Raw genomic sequence first — 19,286 nt, forward strand, 5'->3', positions numbered from 1 at the left:
ACTGGGCGTGGGAGCTCTGCCATGCGGTCACTTGCCGCAATATAGCATGTGTGCAATATAGCATCAACTTGTCATGTTTTTTAAAATAATCTGAACTATCTTTTATACTTCTTGCCGCTTAGCATATATAATATTGTAGTAGTGAGGATGATGTAGTAGTGAGGGGTCCTTAGGGCCCCTCTGCACATTGAGGTAAAGGTGTGATGAAAACTAGTGTGGGATCTAGTGCAGCAGGTATAGTCTCCCAGCTGTGGGGGGGGTGCCCCCACAGTTGGGAGTCCTCAGGCTCCCCCTCAGTGGGAAGTGCTGATCAGCTGATGGGGCTCCCAGCCATGGGGGTCCCTGGCTACACATTCAATTGATGGCATGGTAAGAAGCAGCTACAAAGTTACCACACACATTTTGTGGAATAACTTGCCAGCTTATTCCTTTTTTTATCATGCCATTAATTGACTGAACTTGTGGCTGGGTTACCACTTAAGGTGTGATTAACTAGTTAATCAAGCCTTTAGTATGGTATGTAGATTGGGCCCTAGATTCTTTTTTCCCTCTTACATTTGCATTTGAAATTTAACTGCAGAGATGGTTTGGTTCTCTCTGATCAGCTGGGAGAAGGCAACGTGTAGGATTCTCAGAGATGGTATTGAGAGGGGGAATTATACATATAGGTAGCATAAATTCTTACCAGTCCTCTGGTAAGACTGGCTACTACAAGAAGAAATGTGGAGAAAAAGGAACGCAAATATACATGCCACCAAATATCCAAATATTCTCCATTCATATACTATATTTGTTGATAGAGTAGTTTCAGCCAAGATCTTTGAAAAAGGATTACCAATTTGTGGCTGTACCATTCCCTCTCTGTCAATAATTTTTTTTCAGCCCAGAATTCTATTGTGCAATTTTTTTGACCTCCTCTCTAAACAGTTTTAGCTCGTGCTTCAGGAGAATTGCTAGCTGTCCTATTACGTTCTGGAATGGTCAGATAATGAACTGAGGCAAAATGTTGCTTTGACTGAATGAAAATTTAGATTTTTTCAGTATTCATTATACTATTCTGGAAACCTTTAATCTAAATCTATACAAATAAGTTATATGTGATATAAATAAAAGAGGAAGTCTTTGGTGCTGTGGAGATGGAATTTTAACAAATAGGAGAGATACATATTAATGTGTCTGTAGACACCTAATATGCTTTGGACATATTGGAATCAAATTTTTAGGCAGAGTTATTGTTATCACAAAGATATAGTAGACTTTTAAAGATATAGTGGATGTGAGGTAATTTTTTTTTAATAAGGAGATGTGCAATAATCTAGTTAGATTTATTATTATACTGCATATTGTAGTCCATTTATTTTCCCTTTGAAATGTTAGAGAAATCCCATCCTTAATTCTATTTTTAGTTAGTGTATTTATTCTGAAGTCTCTATATATTTTTTGTCTTTAACAGATCATATTAATTAAACTGGAATTTAGATTCTGGGTTTGATGGCAAAATGTAAAGAGAATTATAGAATTCCAAGTTCCAGTCAAGCCTGTGGATGTAAAAAGGCCATTTTTCTGCAGATTTTACTGTTTAGATTCTTTAGTTTTTTTCACGAGAAGACAACATGATTGTACAAAATGTGCTATATACTTGTTTGGTTTTTTTTTTTTTTTTTTTAAAGATGCCTTAATCCCCAGGAGGAAGAGGGTTTTTTTTGCTCTCAGTATAGGGTAGGCAGATGCTTAACCAGAAAACACTATTTCTTTCAGTTGCTTTTGAAGTTCTGTGGCCATATAATGTCTCTTCTCATCCCATTTCCCTACAAAGTACCATGTCGGCATTTTAAGAAAATAAAATAATGTGAAGTTTAAATTGGAATGGAATTTTCTGCAGGCAATAGCACAGTTCTTAGCACAATCTGTTCTTAATTTTACTGTGTGTCTGATTACCATGCTGATAATATAACCACTGTAGTCAGGAAATAGTGAAATACAGCATAAGTGGAATTCAGTTTCACAGAAGTTCAGTTTCTCTCTTTTCCCCATCTCTCTCCTTCCCCCTCCCTTCCCAGTTAAAACAGAATAGGCATTGTAAACATTTTTAATGAGAGCCACCTTTAAAGTTTTTCAGTGTAAGTGTGTTGCTGTAGTTCTTATACTAGGGGAGATTATTGACGTTTTATCTGTTTAGGGCCATTAAACATTTACTTGATTTATGTGGTGTTGAAGGCACAGTGATGTCTACAGGGCTAATAAAACTGCCCTCTTCAACTCGCGCTCTCATATCTCTGCTATGTCTTTTTGACCAGAAGTAGCAGTTGACTACTGCAGTTGAATCAAATAATAGTGGAACAGTGATGAGATATGTTGCCTTTTTCCATCACATTACTTGTTCAGATAAAGCATGCACTGATAATTTGATGGTTTGGAAGTAGTTCCCACCAACAGGGCCAGCCTTATGGGTGGGAAACGTAGTTGACTGCTCTGTGTGCCATGGTCATTGATGCACCACATGTGCACTCACACACATATGAGGAGCCTGCGCTCCCAGCAGTGCTGTCCTCCCCACCCTGGGCAATCCCTGCCACAGGTAAGAGGAATAGTGCCCAGTCTAGCCCAACCCCTGCTTCTAGCTGCTGCTCAGGCAGAGCTGGGCTGGGCACTTGTGGGCAGGGTGGTACCTGCTCCAGTCCCCCTACCTTGTTCCCTCACAGCAACAGCAGTGCCTACCTGCCTGGTGCACCGTACTGCTCTGCCTCTCTGCCAGATTGCACCCCGCACCCCTGCCCACTTTTCTCTGCCTCTGCTTGCAGCAGCGCTGCTGACTTACGGTACCAAAATACAAGGTTGCCCAGGGCACCATGGATGTTGAGACTCAACTACCAGTTTTACTCTTATGTGAAGTTCACACATATTGGTAGTGTAGCATACTGGCAGGACATTGTGGGAAACCTTCCCTAATGTGAGTAATGTACAGTAGTTAAAGATAAGTTATCACTCTCCGGTACTGTCAGGTTAGTCAGTACCTTTCATAAGTAATAATTGTGAATCATTCTCCCCCCCATATCTCCCACCTCTTTCCAAAACCAAAACCTTTTAATTCTTTAAGAAGATCATACTAAACAATTCTAATATAATAAAGGGCTTAGTCCATGTGTCTCTCTGGCCGTAACACTCTTGGAGCGCTCTGATTGGTTACTGAAACAACCAATCAGAGTGTTCCAAGAGCATTTCAGACAGGAGACGGCACGGCAAAGTGCCACAATGATGGTGGGGTGGGGGGCCTGGCCCCTGGCCCTGCTCCTCGGAGGCAGCGGTGTGGGATGCTGGCAGGAGAAGATAGCGGGGCAAGCTTTCTCCCCCACCCTGCTCCTAGGAGGCAGCAGTGGGACCGGGGATGGGGAGGCGGAATTATGGTTAGGGTTAGCAAGCTTCCTCCCCCCCCCCGCCGTCAGTCTTGATGGGCAATTTGCTAGTTCAGGGGTTTTCAACCTTTTTGGATCAGTGTACTCCCGGTGGCTGGATGCAGGGGTGGAGGGAAGGGTGGCACACAGCCACATGCAGAGCAGCATAGCAGCACAGGATGGCGCATGGTTATGCTCTGTCCCTGCCCACCCATGCGTACCTCCTAGGGCCTTCTCAAGTACCCCTGGCGATACACATATCCCCAGTTGACCCCTGCGCTGGTTGTTTTATAATAGCCATGGGATAGAGCATTGCTTGTTCTCTCTACTTTCTCTTCTTTCTGAACCCTTCTAACCCTTTCCTTCCCCAGCTCCTGCTCTTTCAAGCTCCTAGAGCTGCCAGAGTTAGGAAGGTTGTCTAGCTGGGTCTTAAAAACCTTTAAGGGTGGAGAGTCCACACCTCTCTGGGTAACCTGTTTCAGTGCTTGACTACCCTCCTAGTAAGAGTTGTTCCTAATATCTAACCTAAACTTCCCCTGCTTTAACTTGAGACCATTGGTCCTTTTCTGTCATCTGCCACCACTGAGGACAGTCTACCTCCATCCTCTTTGGAACGACCCTTCAGGTAGATGAAGGCTGTTATTAAATCCCTTTTCAGTCTTCTGTTCTCCAGACTAAATAAGCCCAGTTTCCTCAGCCTCTCTTCAGAAGTCATGTGTCCCAGCTCCCTAACCATTTTCATTGCCCTTTGCTGGAATCTCTCTAACTTGTCCACATCCTTTCTGTAGTGGACACAGTACTCCAGATGTGGCCTCACCAGTGCCAAAGAGAGGGAAATAATCCCTTCCCTCGATCTGCTAGCAGTGGTCCTACTAATGCAGTCCAGTATGCCTTTAGGCTTTTTTACAACAAGGGCACACTGTTGGCTGTTATTCAGCTTATTGTCCACTGTAATGCTCAGGTCCTTTTCTGCAGAGCTGCTACTTAATCATTCAGTCCCCAGCCTGTGGAGGTACATGGGATTGTTCCATCCTAAGTGCAGGACTTTGCACTTATCTGTATTGAACCTCATGAGATTTATTTTGATCCAGTTCTCCAATTTGTTTACACCTCTATGAATCCTAGTACTACTGTGAAGCATATATACAGGTCTGTCCCCCACCCCCGTGTCTTCCCCCAGCCACTGTCCCAGCTTGATGTCATCTGCAAACTTGCTGAGGGTGCACCCCATTCCATCTTCCAGCTCATGGATGAAGAAGTTGAACAAAGCCTGCCCTAGGACCAACCCACTTGGTACTGGCTGCCAACTAGACATCAAGCCATTGATAACTACTCTCTGAACCCAACAGTCCAGTCATTTTTCTAGCCAACTTACAGTCCATTCATCCAGCCTGGTCTTTTTTAGCTTGCTGGCAAGTATGTTGTGGGGGATGGTTATCAGAAGCCTTGGTAGAGTCAAGGTATATCGCATCAACTGCTCTCCCTGCATCCACGGAGCCAGTTATCTCGTCATAGAAGGCATTTAGGTTGGTCAGGTATGACTTGCCCTTGTTGAATCCATGCTGACTGTTCCTCATCATCTCCTCCTCCAAGTGCGTAGAAGCTTAGAAACGGATTCCTTGAGGACCTGCTCCATGATTTTTCCAGGAACTGTGGTGAGGGTCTGTAGTTCTGCAGATCCTCTGTCCCTTTCTTAAAGATGGGCACTCCTCTTTCTTAAAGATATTTGCACTATTGCAGTCATCTGGGACCTCATCCAGCTGTCATGAGTTTTCAAACAATGGCCAGCAGCTCTGCAGTCCCATCAGCCAACTCCCTCAGCACCCTCAGGTGCAGTGTATCTGGCCCGATAGACTTGTACTTGTCCAGCTTTTCTAAATAGTTCCTAACCAATTCTTTCACTACTGTTAGCTGTTCACCTCCTCCCCAAACTGCTGCCAGGTGCAGTAGTCTGGCAGCTGACTTTGCCTGTGAAGACTGAGGTAAAAAAGGCATTGAGTACTTCAGTCTTTTCTGCATCCTCTGTCACTAGGTTGCCTCCCCCATTCAATAAGGGACCCACACTTTCCCTGATCTTTCTCTTATTGCTGATATACTTGTAGAAACTCTCCTTATTACCTTCCACATCCTTTGCTAGCTGCAACTCTGGTTGCCCTTTGGCCTTTCTGATTACATTTATACTGCTCCCTAGTCATTTGTTTAAGTCTCCACTTCTTGTAAGCTTACTTTTTGTGTTTAGCTCGCTGAAGAATTCCGTGTTAAGCCAAGCTGGTGTTCTGTCATACTTGCTAGTCTTCCTGCTCATGAGGATGGTTTATTCCTGTGCCCTTGGTAAGATTTCTTTAAAGTAAAACCAGCTTTCCTGGACTCCTTTTCCCTTTAGATTGGCCTCCCAGGAGATACTAACCACCAGTTCCCTGTGCAAGTCAAAGTCTGTTTTTCTGAAATCCAGGGTCTTCCTTGCTTCATGGTCTCGAACTCAGTCATCTTGTGGTTGCTGTTGCCCAAGCTTCCATCCACTTCTACATTTCCCACCAATAAATAGCAAATGCCAGTTCTGAAGACTGGCAACATGGGAAAACAATGTGGCCACCTTGCTAAGAAATGTCATTACTAGTGAGGAAGCTCAGTAGAAGACACTGCTAATGGTCCTATTTTAAACAACCATTCTTAATAAATTATTATAATTTTAGTATTTAAACACTTAAATTAACTGTATGACACTACAGCAAATCTGAAAATTATAAATCCAGAAGAGACGGATCATCCCTGTGTTTGGTAACTGGATTTAATTCTGCATCAATTCTAAGTCTGTGTTGAAGTTGGAAGTGACTGAAATTATTTACTTGCAGGTTACAGTCTGGCCTCTGTGGCCTGACTTGCAATTATGCTCTGTCCTTAGTAGGATTTTGTGCTGTACCAATACTAGACTAGTAGTATCAAGAAATAGTTTTGGAGCTTGATACACATAAAAGCTAGCAGCTCATGATTTTCTGAGCATCAGTAAAATGGCTTATGCTAGTGGAATAGTTCTCCCAAGTCTAGAAATGGATTCTTCATGTCAGCTACATTGTAAATGTATTTTTTTTTCTATGGATAGACAGAAAACTTTGGTCTGCAGTGCTGTCAGTGTAAAACTTTTTAAAATAAATGCTACCTTCACTTGAAAATGTAAAAAGCAGAAGAAAACCATAGCACTTTTAATCATGTCTGAACATGTCCATAACTCTTTGAACTCTATTAGGCAAGCAGTGGTTAAAGGCTCCCTTCCACATCCTTTTGCCTTGACGTTGTTTGGAGACATGCTGTACTGGACTGACTGGAATACACATTCTATCCTGGCCTGCAACAAGTACTCTGGGGAGGACCTCCACGAAGTACATTCAAACATCTTTTCGCCAATGGACATCCACGCTTTTAACCAGCAGAGGCAGCCAAATGGTAAGCTGCCTTTCCTTGTTTTCTGACTGCAACTTGGAATTGATTTGTAGGAGTCTTTAATACATCTTTCTGCCTAGTAGTGGCAGGAAAGTTAAGGGAGCTGAGTGATGCAATGATTTCCAAAGCAGAAAATTGAGGGGAAGATCCAAAGGGGCACAGAGTATTCTTTACTTTTTTCTTTAACATCCGTTAAACGTCTTCCCTTCCTCCTCCACCTCCTCCTCCTCCTCCGATCATTATCCTGATACCATGTTGTATTATTCCTGTTTCCCTCCCTACCTTTGTTTGCTGGCACTTTAAGCAATGAGGTATTTGTAATTTTTTTTTCCTTTTGAGTATTACGTACAAAAGGCCATGTTCCTGAATGGAAATCAGTTACTCTAACTGGTGGTGTCAAATAACAGTAGCTGTATGAAATAACCACCCTCCTAAACCTTTGGTGAATTTCTCATGCTTCTATTGTGTGTCTGTATACCTGGTCCTTCTCACTTTGCTGCTCGGAAGTTTTTGAAACACATAAAAGCAAAGATGAAGCAAGAGTACCACTTAAAGCTAAATGCTGTTTCCCAGAGAAGGGAAACCTGAATGTGTCGATGCAGTTTGCTGCAGTAATTACATACTCAACACTTGGAACTAATTTTTGTTATTCTGTGTTTATCACTTCCTCCTTTATCCACTTTGCTGTCAATGACTTATACGTCTTGACACATGAGGTGAGGTCATTAGTTATCAAAAGCATTAATCTGTGTGATTTATATTTAACAGCAACAAACCCATGTGGAACTAATAATGGTGGCTGCTCCCACTTATGTTTGATGTCTCCTACCAAATCCTCTTATCAGTGTGCATGTCCCACTGGTGTGCAGCTCCTGGAGAATGGAAAGACCTGCAAAGATGGTAGGCTTTGTTTTTTAAAAGATTATTTTAGAATGAACTCAATACAGTTCAGAACAGAAAAGTGTCAGGTTCATTAGATAGTGCATGGGGAGGGGGGGAGGGGCAGGGAATGAGAGGTTTGAAACAGTATATCAGAATGATTTTTCTTTTGCGCATATAGGTTGGAAGTGTGCTCTCTAAAGATTTGCTTATGCCTGGAAAACTTCCAGTTGTTTTTATTAAAGGGCTCTTCTGTTTAACGGTCCCCTGATTTTCAAAAAAAGAAACCCTGTTCTCCTGGCTAAGGAATAGATGGTGTCATTTTTGCCCCTTTTGAGTAGTAAGATCCAGCAAATGAAAATAGGAATGTATTTTAAAGAGGTTCTGTATTCTACCACAGACACTATTTCACTTCCCCCACCCCAGCTTTCAAACTTGGGGGCATACACTGAGGCACCTGAATGAGCTTTGAGGCACTGAATCATTTTCAGAGATGTAGAACAGTCACTGGCCATGGTGACTGGGTTGAGAACTATTAACTGCTCAGCCTTTGAAAATTAGACAGCTTTTAACAATTTCTATATAGACATGGGCATGTAGTGTCGGACTGTCAAGTTTGGAAAGTCCAAATCTTTGCAGTGCTCTGTTGAAATTGCTATCTGTGATGATGGTTATGTCAGACAGCTGCAAAATAATATTGGGAGGTAATTAATTCTTGTAAAACAACCTGTTTAATGCTAACTGCCTCTACTGGAAGAGGTAGAGGAAAAATGAGGAAATGACACAGCTAGAATTATGTTTCAATAGAAATCATTTGAAAAATGTTAATAATTAAAGTACTATTATGAATTTTTTTTGTATTTAATTTAAAATAATTTTCTACCATATTGGATACTTTTCAGCGTTTTTTGTCTTCACTCTGTTCCATTGCTTTCTCTGATTGCTTGAACACAGCAAGGGATTTCTGTGAAAACCTTATTAAAATAAATTGCTTCTTGTACATAGAAAGGCAAAATAGCGGTTCTAAATTAGTCTAACAGAACTGAAAGATTACCAACACATGCAGAAACTGTACTTCTCTCAGCCTTGCTAGGAGAATGGACAAACGATATTTTTATGGGTTTCACATAACTGTAACCCTTCACTTGGGATAGTTGTAGGAGTTGCAATAGGTTTCTTTATGGAATCAGATAGTTGAAAAAATAGGCCTCATCCCAAAGGCAGACATGTGTCACTACCCAAAACAAAGCTATGCGTAAGACATGTGGGCAGAGGAAATTCACAGGTTACAGTTTTATGACTGTTCTTGTCTATGAAAGAAAAGTAGAGGCTGAAAACTTAAGGACACGGTCAGAGTAGGCACTGGGGATGTGATTCTTAGAAAAGCTAGCAAAGCATTGGAAAGGAAGTTGGTGCTTTGAGCAAGATTCTGTCTCCTGCTGATTTTGATTTCTTGCTGTGTTCAGGGAAGCACAACTTTGTAAGTAAACAGGTTTGCATCAAAGAAATGCTTCACTCTGTCCTCAGTGAAGTGCCAGGCACTGTACAGGGAATATGCTATAAAGATGCTTGCATGACATGTGCCATTATGTTTCACAGTTTATGTTGCCACTACATCACCTCAGGTACAGCCCGCTTCTACAAGATGAAATGGAAAACAACAATTAAAAATCCATTTATTTAGCCAGTACATTGATTAGCATAATGCCACTAATCAACACTAGAGCAGCAGTTGAAATGTGCCCAACAAAAATATTTCTCAATATTTGTTTTGCATCCTATGAAGTCTTGCTCTTCCTAGCTGTGATAGATCCACCTTGTGTCTGATGATCCGCTCAGAAACGGTTTCAGGAAAAAGAATTCCAGAGGGAGTCCTGAAAATCATCTCTGGATATGATCCAGCTCTGAGGCATGATTTTTCTAGAGATTATAAAACAATAAAGTATCTTTAAGAATTGTGTGACCTGTTTCTGAGGGGTTGCTGTAGGTGAAAAAGATACTGAAAAAGAACTGAGCCCTTTAGGGCTATCTCTGTGTTTTACAGTATTTTTCTTCGGTCAGTAGCAATATGCCAAAATGATGAGCTCTCAAAGACCACTGCAGTTAAACAGAGCAGGTCAGCAAAATTCCCCTCAAATAGCTTTGAGATTTACTTCCTTTCTTTGGCTTCTTAGTGACATTGGTTAAGTAAATTGATCTTCTCCTTTTCAGTTTGTATTTGGTCTGCTAAATATGGCTGCCCTGGAGGAACAAAAGGTAATGGAATAGATGAAAAATGAGTGGAGAATTTAATCCTGAGATCCATTCAGTTAATGCCCGTTGTGCTAAAAGAGAACTAAAACACTGAATAATTTAAAGTTTCAGAAGTGTAACATAATCTGACTTTTTGCCAGAGAAAAGATGACTGGTGAAAGGAGGCAAGAAGAGAGTGCTGTTTTCTTTTCAAGAGTTTTGTCTTCTAGTTGTGATCTGAACAAGAGCACACTTGCTCCAAAACTAAATACGTGCACTTCTAACTGATAGGAATTCCTCTGCAGAGAAAAGAACTTTATTTTCCCAGTATGCTAGATGAGAGTGGGAAGGATTTGGAGGATGAATTTTCTGTGCATGTTTGTGGTGTTCTTCAGTGGTTTGGCATTGACAAATGAGCCTTGCAGCCAGAGGTGAGCCTGGCTGACCCCCATCGAGCCATTTCCATGACAACCTAGCATTTTTTAATAATCTCAGTTTATTGCAAAGTATTCTTTTTCCTACAGTTGTTTTTTCTTTTCTTTTTTCTCTTTTTTTAATTGCACCTTAGAGGAACTTTCCATTCCTTGTGACTGTTCAGAACAATAACTTTTCTTTTTGTTTGTTTTGGGCAGTTTTCACTGTAGTATTTCAGGAGAGGGTGACGAATGAGCTTGGCACCAAATGAGTTATTCTCCTTGTGACTGATAATATTGGCTGCGCAGTCACCTTTAATTCCTACTCCTGCTACAATAGAAAATAGTTATCTAACGGGAACTTGGGCTTGTATCCAATGCTAACACTCCACCAGTGTCTGGGTAGAAGTTCAAAAATCCCCATTGTTCAAAGAGAAGAGAAGGGGAATAACTAATTTCTGGCCAATGATGACTTCATCAGTAATGTCTAAGGCTGACAGAACTATATTTGAGGATGTAGCTTCTGCTGCTGCTCATGTATTGATTATAACCATAGCTTGCTATTCTGTAAGATGCTTTGGGATTTTTTTTCCCCCTCCATAATAGGACAGGCACCAGATGAACTCAATTCTGTTGTTTTGTCCAACTACATAGTGTATTTTATATGACTTGCTTGAGGTATGTGGGAAGTATACTTGAGATGAACTACCACATTTAGCTGAATCCAGGATGACTTCAAATTTAAGATGCCCCTGCCCAAAATTAGGTTCTATATATGGAAAAATTATAAATTTGTTAGATATTTCCATGCATTAGAATGAAAATATACAATAGGTAATTAGAATCTAATTATCAGAGGGCCATCTTAAATTTGCTCCCCCACTGCTATAGTAGGGAAAGCAATGGCACGGTGGGCATGTGGTTTGGAGGGTGCAGGTGGCCCCCTTTGCCACCCCACATGTCCCCTCTGCAACTTGAGATGAACTACTGCATTTACCTGAATTCAAGATGACTTTGAATTTAAGATCCCCCCCATTAGATTCTGTATATGGATGGCAGTGGTTGTCCTCCTGCCTTTCTACTGCAGACTCTGCCCTCACACCTGTTCTCCACAGCCTCTTTCCCCGCCTTCTACCCTCCCCCACTGCTTACTGTCAGGCACAGCTTTGGCTTGGCTTCATACCCTCCCAGGCATTGAGCACATGGGTTTTCTTTCCCCTTCCCCAGGCAATCAGCAGCTGTAGTGCAGCTCCGGCCATGGGTTGTTTTTGCATGGCTGGGCAGGGGCCCTACTTCCATCTGCTCCTTGTCCAGGAGGGAATGGAGCTGGGGATGTGTATGACAGTACAGTGGAGGCAGGCAGAGGTGTGGGGGTGAGGAGAGGGAATGGAAGCTCTGTGGGGCAGTGGGAAGGCAGGTGGCTACTACATCTCCAACTCTGGTCCAGACCTAGTCTCAGCGCCATAGTTGGAGCCAGTTGCCTGTCTCCTCCTTCACCCTCCCCACCTTACCCATGTTGAAAGGGGGGGGTACAATCTCATCTTGGGTTCACGTAAATATGGTATATTTTTTTTGAAGATCTTCCCCTTCATCTACTTGCACTCTGGCTTTGTTTACACTGGGCTTTATTTATATATTTATAATTTCTCACTTTTGCTACCTACTTTTCATATGCATATTTCCATTGTTGGTCTAGGGAAAATAAAGAATGACCTCTTCAACTTAGCTTTTCCTAATGAAGAAAATAATCGTGTCTCTCTTACATGAATCTTGTTTTGGGTTTTCTGTTCACAGTCAAGAATCCAGTAATCCTGATGCTCACTTTCCCTTTTTCTTCTTTTGCTTGGGAACAGAGACCAGAACTCTGCATTTCTGGTTGTAGTGTAGGACTGCCTCTGGAAAACCTACCTCACTGTGGATAGATACAGGCATTACCTTTTATTGCCTTTGTGCCACCATAAATGTTTTTGTGCCACCGTAAATATTTTTATAGTGGCATAAAGTTAAAACACACACCCAAACCCCTTGTTGTGCCATAATTTGTGGCTGTGACATAGGCAGTATGAATTGGAGCTGCTTTTTCATACCCAGTGTCTGTTTTCTTTAGGGTGGCTTTTTTCCCATTCCCCTTAGTGCCTACCTGAGGAATCTCCTGGCAGAAATTTTCCTGGGTGTGCAGGTCCCATTATGTTGGCACTAGGTGCTAGTGACTCTCTGGGTCCTGCACCACCCCATGCACAGACGTATGCTGGGACCTGCGGCCCCATTCCTCCTTGCCAGGACCCCTGCTGCCCTATGGCTCTTTCTGAAGCATGGATCTGTGCGGGACCTGGTGTGGGTTCCCACAGGAGGTACGCATTCAATAAGACACAGAAAAATTATACTCATCCTAGGTGCAGGTCTAGTTTGCTGTTAATTCGTGGACCAACGCTGGAAATGACTACTAGCTGAAGGAACCAGTGATGGGTTTAAAGCAGTAATTTACAAATTACCAGGGCAAGAAACAAATGCTTTGTACCAATATGAAGCTGGAATTCATTGTAAAGTTTCACTGGTCGCAAGGGATTGGAGTTATAGTTATGTCATTGCAAGTATCTGCCTGCTTTTATGTTTTTCCTCAGGCCTTCTTTCCCCTCACCATGTGCACATTTAAATTTTACTTTTTTGAATTTTTGGTTTTTAATGATTTCTTTTCCAGGACATTTTAGTACAAGAGCTAATGTAGTTTGTAATCCCAGCTGTCAAATTGCTTAGTAAAAGTAGATTAAGGTTCTTAGGTAAAGTTTTTAGGTCCAGATGCAGGCATCTAAAGAAGTAGCTTGATGACTTCCTTTTTCTGTAAAAGTGCTGAGCACCCAACAAGTTCCAGTATGGCATACCTAGAGGCACTCATTTTTAAAGCATTGCATTTTCATCTTCAGCACTGAATAGTTCATAAACTAATGGCTGCTAAACCCATTATGAATATTTGTGGGAGATCAGCCAGATGGTAGTCAAAGGCTCTGATTTTATGAGCATCCTGTCCCTTTAATTGAGAAGACATGCTTTTGTGCAAGGTAGCTCACTCCACTTTGCAAGTGCTTGATAAAAGCATCCATTTGGAGAGTTAGTGGGGGAGTTGGTTCACTGTAAATTCACACGGTAGCTGATTATACGCAAACTCCTATATAGACAGACCTTTACATTGCAATTGGGGGAGGGAGTTGGCTGCAATCCATATAACTATATCTGGCTAGTTATAATTTATTGTAAATATCTTATGTATTGATAGCATTGAAGACATGGTAGCTCAGGCTGTAGTATAAGCCTGCATGGAATTCTGAATATCTATTTCGATGACTAGGTTTGCTTTGCACTAAAGTCTGTGTTGCAGTATCTTTGCTACTGGAAAAACCAAAACTCTGTATATCAGTGATTTTCAACCTTGTTAGACTCAAGGCACCTCTCAGAAAATGTCAACTCTTAGTTTTCACTTGTTTTTTGGCTATGGAAAAATGATAGAGTAATTTTTCTGTTCAGGAAGAACACAACAGTTCAGAATGCTTTTAACGCTCTGGATTCCTGTTTGAAATCTCTGGGATTATCTTGTGAATCATGTTTATGCACCTACCAGTGTGACACCCTGTAACACCCTTGAAAGGATACAATCACTGCTGTAGATTTTAGCTAGTCCAGGTATGTCTGCATGTGCTGCAGCCATACCTTGAGAGTAGTGAAGACAGGCTTTGAAAGGTATTTGAGTGCAGCATACCAGCGTTGTTGGTAGCATGAGCTGTTTTGTATCTTCTCAGGGAGCTGCAGTGCCCCAATAAATGATTTATGTACAAGCCTTTATGCATGCACACACCAACCAGAAATCCTCTTCCTTGCATTTTTTCCCTTTGTATGTATGCATAACATGGTATGAATTTTCACTCTGTAACGCTCATCAAAGTGGCAGCAGTTTCTTAATATCTTTTACTAAACCAACATAAACTGGCATTATCTTAAACTAAACATTTTTTTTTATTACAGGGGAGAGAAAAGTGTGTGTGTACGTAGGCTGTGGGGGTGGTTGTTAAAAATCAAAACCACTCTGCTGGATGTGTGCCAAATCCTGCAGTGGAGTTTAGGCAGGGTGTTTGTGGTTTGAAGTGGCCAGTGAAGCTGGAGTTAACAAAATACTGAGTTTTTAGATTTCAGCCCATTGTTGTCATGGTTTAAGCAGCAAAATTTCTTTGTTGTCAATTCCTAGTTTTTCAGGCTTTGCAACTGATGTTCCTTAAACAATTGTATAGTGTGTGTATATGTGTCTCTGTGTACGTACATGCAGAAGTGCTGTGCTTGTGTTTTCCTGAATCCCCTCTTCTTTGTCCCTGGTTGATGGTCATGGTGGGGGTGGGGGCAGTGGTCATCTGATAGATATTTCAAACTTTCTGATTTACTATTTTTACTATTAGTCAGAACAAGCAGAAGCTACCTGAGGTCATCTGAACTAATATTCCTTCAGCCTTGGGGTCTAATGAGGTGCTGCTCTGCTAATCAGTTCCCATTTTCCTAACTGAATGAGTTTCAAAGGCACTAACTATAACTAGGCAGCTGGATAATAGCTCTAAAGCAAGTTTTTAACTTTTTATTGCTTGATTGGCCTTCTCTGTCTCTTGTTTTTGTGCTGTTTGGTTTTGTCTGATTCTAGGAATGTTTGCTATGCCTCTGGATAAAGACCATGAAATCTTAGCTCAAGGATTCTATGTGCAACATGGGTGAACTGAAAGCCAATAATTTCCTGATACTGAATTAAGGACTTAGAGGTGCAGACTCTTATTTGACTAAACAAAAGTGTTGTAACCTGAAAGCAGAATACTGAATTGAGTTGAAACCTGCCTTCTTTGGGAACAATTGGAAGGTCAATTGATCAATTTAAAGGGTGAATTTCAGCGTAGACATTGTGTTACACAACTGAAGACTTTGTGGTTGGTTCCAATCATTCTTTGAAGCCACTGCTGATCTGAGAGGGTGGCAAAGACATTTTCAAAAGTTCTGTCTCAGATGTACCAATATCTGAAATTCTTCATTTAATCCTCTGAACACTGAGAGACCTGAGATTCTTACTGCTTAACTGCATAAGATAATTTAAAATAAATAAATAAAAGCTAAAAATTCCCAAATTATATAATTTCTACAATTTAGGTCAAGAAGGAAACTCAGATAAATGCACATGGGGTTCTAATCAGAGATTTTTTGTTACCCCATTAATAGTTTATACAACCTAATGCAGCGCAAGTTTGGTTTGGCATTAAAGCTGAATTGTTAAAGATTTTTTTTATTATAATTGGTTAATATGAATAATACGATTCTTTGGGAAATTGGTTGAATGATTTTGAAGGTTTGTAACTATGGCAATCTTATTACTTCTGTCTGCTTTCCTTTTCTAAGTCACATGGTTGTAATTATTTAAAGAAACTGTAGAAATATAATTGCAGATTGTCTGCATCAACAATTAGATATTGCAAGTTTTTCATTAGCAGGATTGCTTAAAAATGCATGCTGTCATTCTTCAAATATAAGACCACTTTTAAAAAGCAAATATTTCTTTTTTTAAAAAGCTGTGATATGTAGTATCAAAGTTGTGTCCTTATGAATGTGTCTTTATTTGATGTTTAATTTTTCCCCTTAAATTAAGCATCAGAAAACGTGGGGACATTTTTAAGGTATTTTATGTTTGAAGGAATATGGTATGTTTTTCGAACTAGGGAAATAGAGACAGATGAAGAATGCCAGAGCTGGTTTTCATTTATATTTCTGGGTTACTGAACAAAATTGCTTGTTTAATGTTCTTAGTTTCACTTGTTCAGAGTTGCCATCTTCCGCAATACTCCGAAGAGTGCTAGGCTCTTTTGCATGTGTTGATCTTGATCTAAATTCAGTCGGAGACTGAGCTTGAATTTCTTTCCTTGCTTGCTGCCCTTTTCAGTCTTTTGCCATTTTAATTTTTTTATCCAGAGTGGATTTAATTTAAATCAAATCTATTTAAATCCTTATTTAAATAACTGGTCAGGAAGACTTGATTTAATCATTGTTTCCTGCAAAAATGGAATTCTTGTTGTTTGATATAACCTTTATACCTATTATTCACAACTTGGAGATAGATGTAGGTTTCATTTTTAGAAGGTACACGCTACACTGGAGCGTGAACTATCTGTAATTCTCTTATCTCCAATGCAGTAGATGAATCATGGATATTTGGGGATATTTTTGTCGCACTGTATTAGGACAACAACAACCAGCACCAAAAACAATAGACATTTAAATTATTTTATTTAACTAAAACAATAAGCTTATGTATTTTGGATATTTTTTCAACAACAAACATGCATAATTATTTTAACAAACAAGCACATGTATTTTTGAATTGTTAACTATTTTAGTTATAAATGTGAAATGTGTTTTTAGCAAAAATTAAATAGATTATTTCAGCCAAGTTAACATGAGAAACTTAAAATACTGGGTTATGTAGCAAATTCAGTCTTCATCCTCCTCTTCCTGTTTATTCATTCATAGACTGGAAAAGAAAGACAAGCTTTCCTGCTTTTTCAGTTCCCAAATGATTTCTCAGTTTCTCAATGAATTCATCCAAAGGAAGAAAATAATCTTTCTACAGAAGAAAAAATATTCTTTCCTGAAGAAGAAACTACAGCTGTTAAAAACTGGATTATAACTTCAGTAGTCTCTGATGGATCCAGGTGCTTAAGTGACTTCCACCAGTTCACTGGTGTGACTTTTTAAAACCTCATCAGCAAACATATATTTCTTGAATGGTTCACCCTTAGCACTGAAATTTATAGTTTGTATTATGGAGGGATGATTGCTGGATGCCCATGTCAGCTAATTCTTCCTCTTCAGCCATTAAGGATCAACTGGTACCAAGTTTTGAGAATATTGGCCATAAAATAAGTTGAAGATAGATCTGTTTGTTTTTTTAATGCCTGTAATTTAACTGTCATTGCATATTTCTCTTTTCAAAATCTCACCCAGTTCCTTCCAAAAATCAACAGCATCAGCAATAGAACAGAGATTTCCCTGCGCTGTGTTCAAAGCTACGGAAATAGACTTCAGCATAGTCAGCCTATGTTGTACGTTTCTCTTTAGCCCAAAGTTGAGAACTTTGGCTATGACAGTTCCATCTGTTTTGTCATGATTTGGCTCACAAATTGTCATCAAATTAGGCCTATTCTCAATATATCACTCAAAACAATCCAGTGCTGAGATCCATTGCATGTCTTGTGGGAGAGTTAGTTTGGTTCCTCCTGTTTTCTTCAGGACAGCTACTCCAAAGTGGTTGTTACGGAAGTATTGTGTAATTCATCAACATTAGCCTTTATTTCTGGAGCACTGAAGTCTTTGGTGAAGAGGTGCATCCAATGAGTGTTGCAGCCTTACGTTATTAGCTTGGGGCTTTCTTCACTTTCTTCTAGATTTCTTCTCATCTTTGATACATTTGCAGTATTGTATGTGACAAAGCTGCGTACTAGACATTTGAATGTTTTTTCACAGTTTGTTACAGCTTTTACTACTGCTACTTGTAAGTATTCTGCTTTGTATGCATTTCCGGATGTATCAGTTGTTTCTGTAAGGTAGACAGTCCATTTTGTCACACAAGCACATATTACTGGATCATTGTGGACATTGCTCCACCCATCAAGACTCAGGTTAACAGTTTTCCCCTCCAGATTTTTTGCATGCTGTTCAGTTTCTTTCTCATACACTTTATCTAGCAGCTTGCTTCCTATATCTGCTGTATTGGGTGGACTGTATCCTGGTCATAATGACTGAACCATGTCAATAAAGTGTGTGTTCTCAACCATATAGAAAGGAGAGTTTGTTGCATAAATAACCTGAGCAGTTTATTACATCAGTTGCCCCTTGCTGTAATCTGCTGGTTCTTATTACAAACTTACCTATGGTTGTTTCTGGATGATGGAGATTTTTTTTCTTTTTGCTACTGGTGATATACATTTGACTGGAACCCTAGTTTCACTAGCAGATAACTCTGAATCTGTAGACAGTGACAATGATGTTGAAGATGGATAGTCAGAATCCTGTATGTTGAGGATGGATCCTCCTGAACAAAAGAAGTCAATGCAGTCACTACAGTACTATTAGTTTAGTATTACTCATTGCACTCAGTACGACTTTAAAAGTGAAACTGTAAAAGAAAGATCTGCCTATTTCAGCCATTATTTTATATCACAACTGCATTAAAAATATGACAGTTTCATAATGTAACAACTATTTTTTTAGCTCAAACATTTTTATGAGAATTCAAGTAGTTCAGAAGTCCACCCAAAAGTTATGGACAGGGAAGACAAGCAGTCCTTAAGAAAAGAAGTATGAAATAAGAAAGTTTACTAACCTGGAGTTCCTGCATGTTCAAACATGTTCTATTTATCATCTTAAAAGTGGCTTACTCCTGAGAAGGAGCACTTTTCATGATGGTGCTTCATTTGGGCGACCAAGCCTTGTATTTCTTTGTTGCACTGGTTGCATTTTGCATGTATGCCTGTCTTACCCACAGGTAGAAGAACTTAATTAAAATATTCCCAAACAGGGTCTCTCTTACAGCCTGGAAACCCTGCTGCCATGTTAGGTTTTCCTTTCTGCCATACCGTTTCCTCACTAGATCTCAAATCAGTGGAGAGGCTATACTCAGAAACATATCCCTCAAGACTTCTGGAATATTTGGCTCAAAATGTTTCCCCTTTGTTTCTACTGCCCCTCCCTCCTTGCATTTATTTCCAGACTCTTCCTTCTTGCCCAGATCTACTCCACCCATAACAATCCTTTATTCATTTAACTTCTTGAAACTTTGCACTTTTAGAGAGAGGTAAGGGCTTGACTCTGTGTGTACAAACTTGCAAAGAGACATGAGGGCTGATGGGTAGATAATTAGGTC

At 40.2% G+C, this 19,286-nt stretch overlaps 1 protein-coding gene across 1 annotated transcript in view; it reads left to right on the forward strand.

Annotated features, from left to right (window-relative positions):
- Positions 1-19,286, forward strand: part of LRP6 (LDL receptor related protein 6) — a 167,922-nt gene that overhangs the window by 82,577 nt on the left and 66,059 nt on the right. The window contains exons 4-5 of the mRNA XM_019543869.1: positions 6,637-6,833; positions 7,599-7,730. Coding sequence (XP_019399414.1) covers positions 6,637-6,833; positions 7,599-7,730 — 329 coding nt within the window. The remainder of the gene's footprint in view (positions 1-6,636; positions 6,834-7,598; positions 7,731-19,286) is intronic.

This window comes from Crocodylus porosus, unplaced genomic scaffold (genome assembly GCF_001723895.1).
Source record: "Crocodylus porosus isolate Cpor-Errol unplaced genomic scaffold, CroPor_comp1, whole genome shotgun sequence".
Classification (NCBI taxonomy): Eukaryota; Metazoa; Chordata; order Crocodylia; family Crocodylidae; genus Crocodylus; species Crocodylus porosus.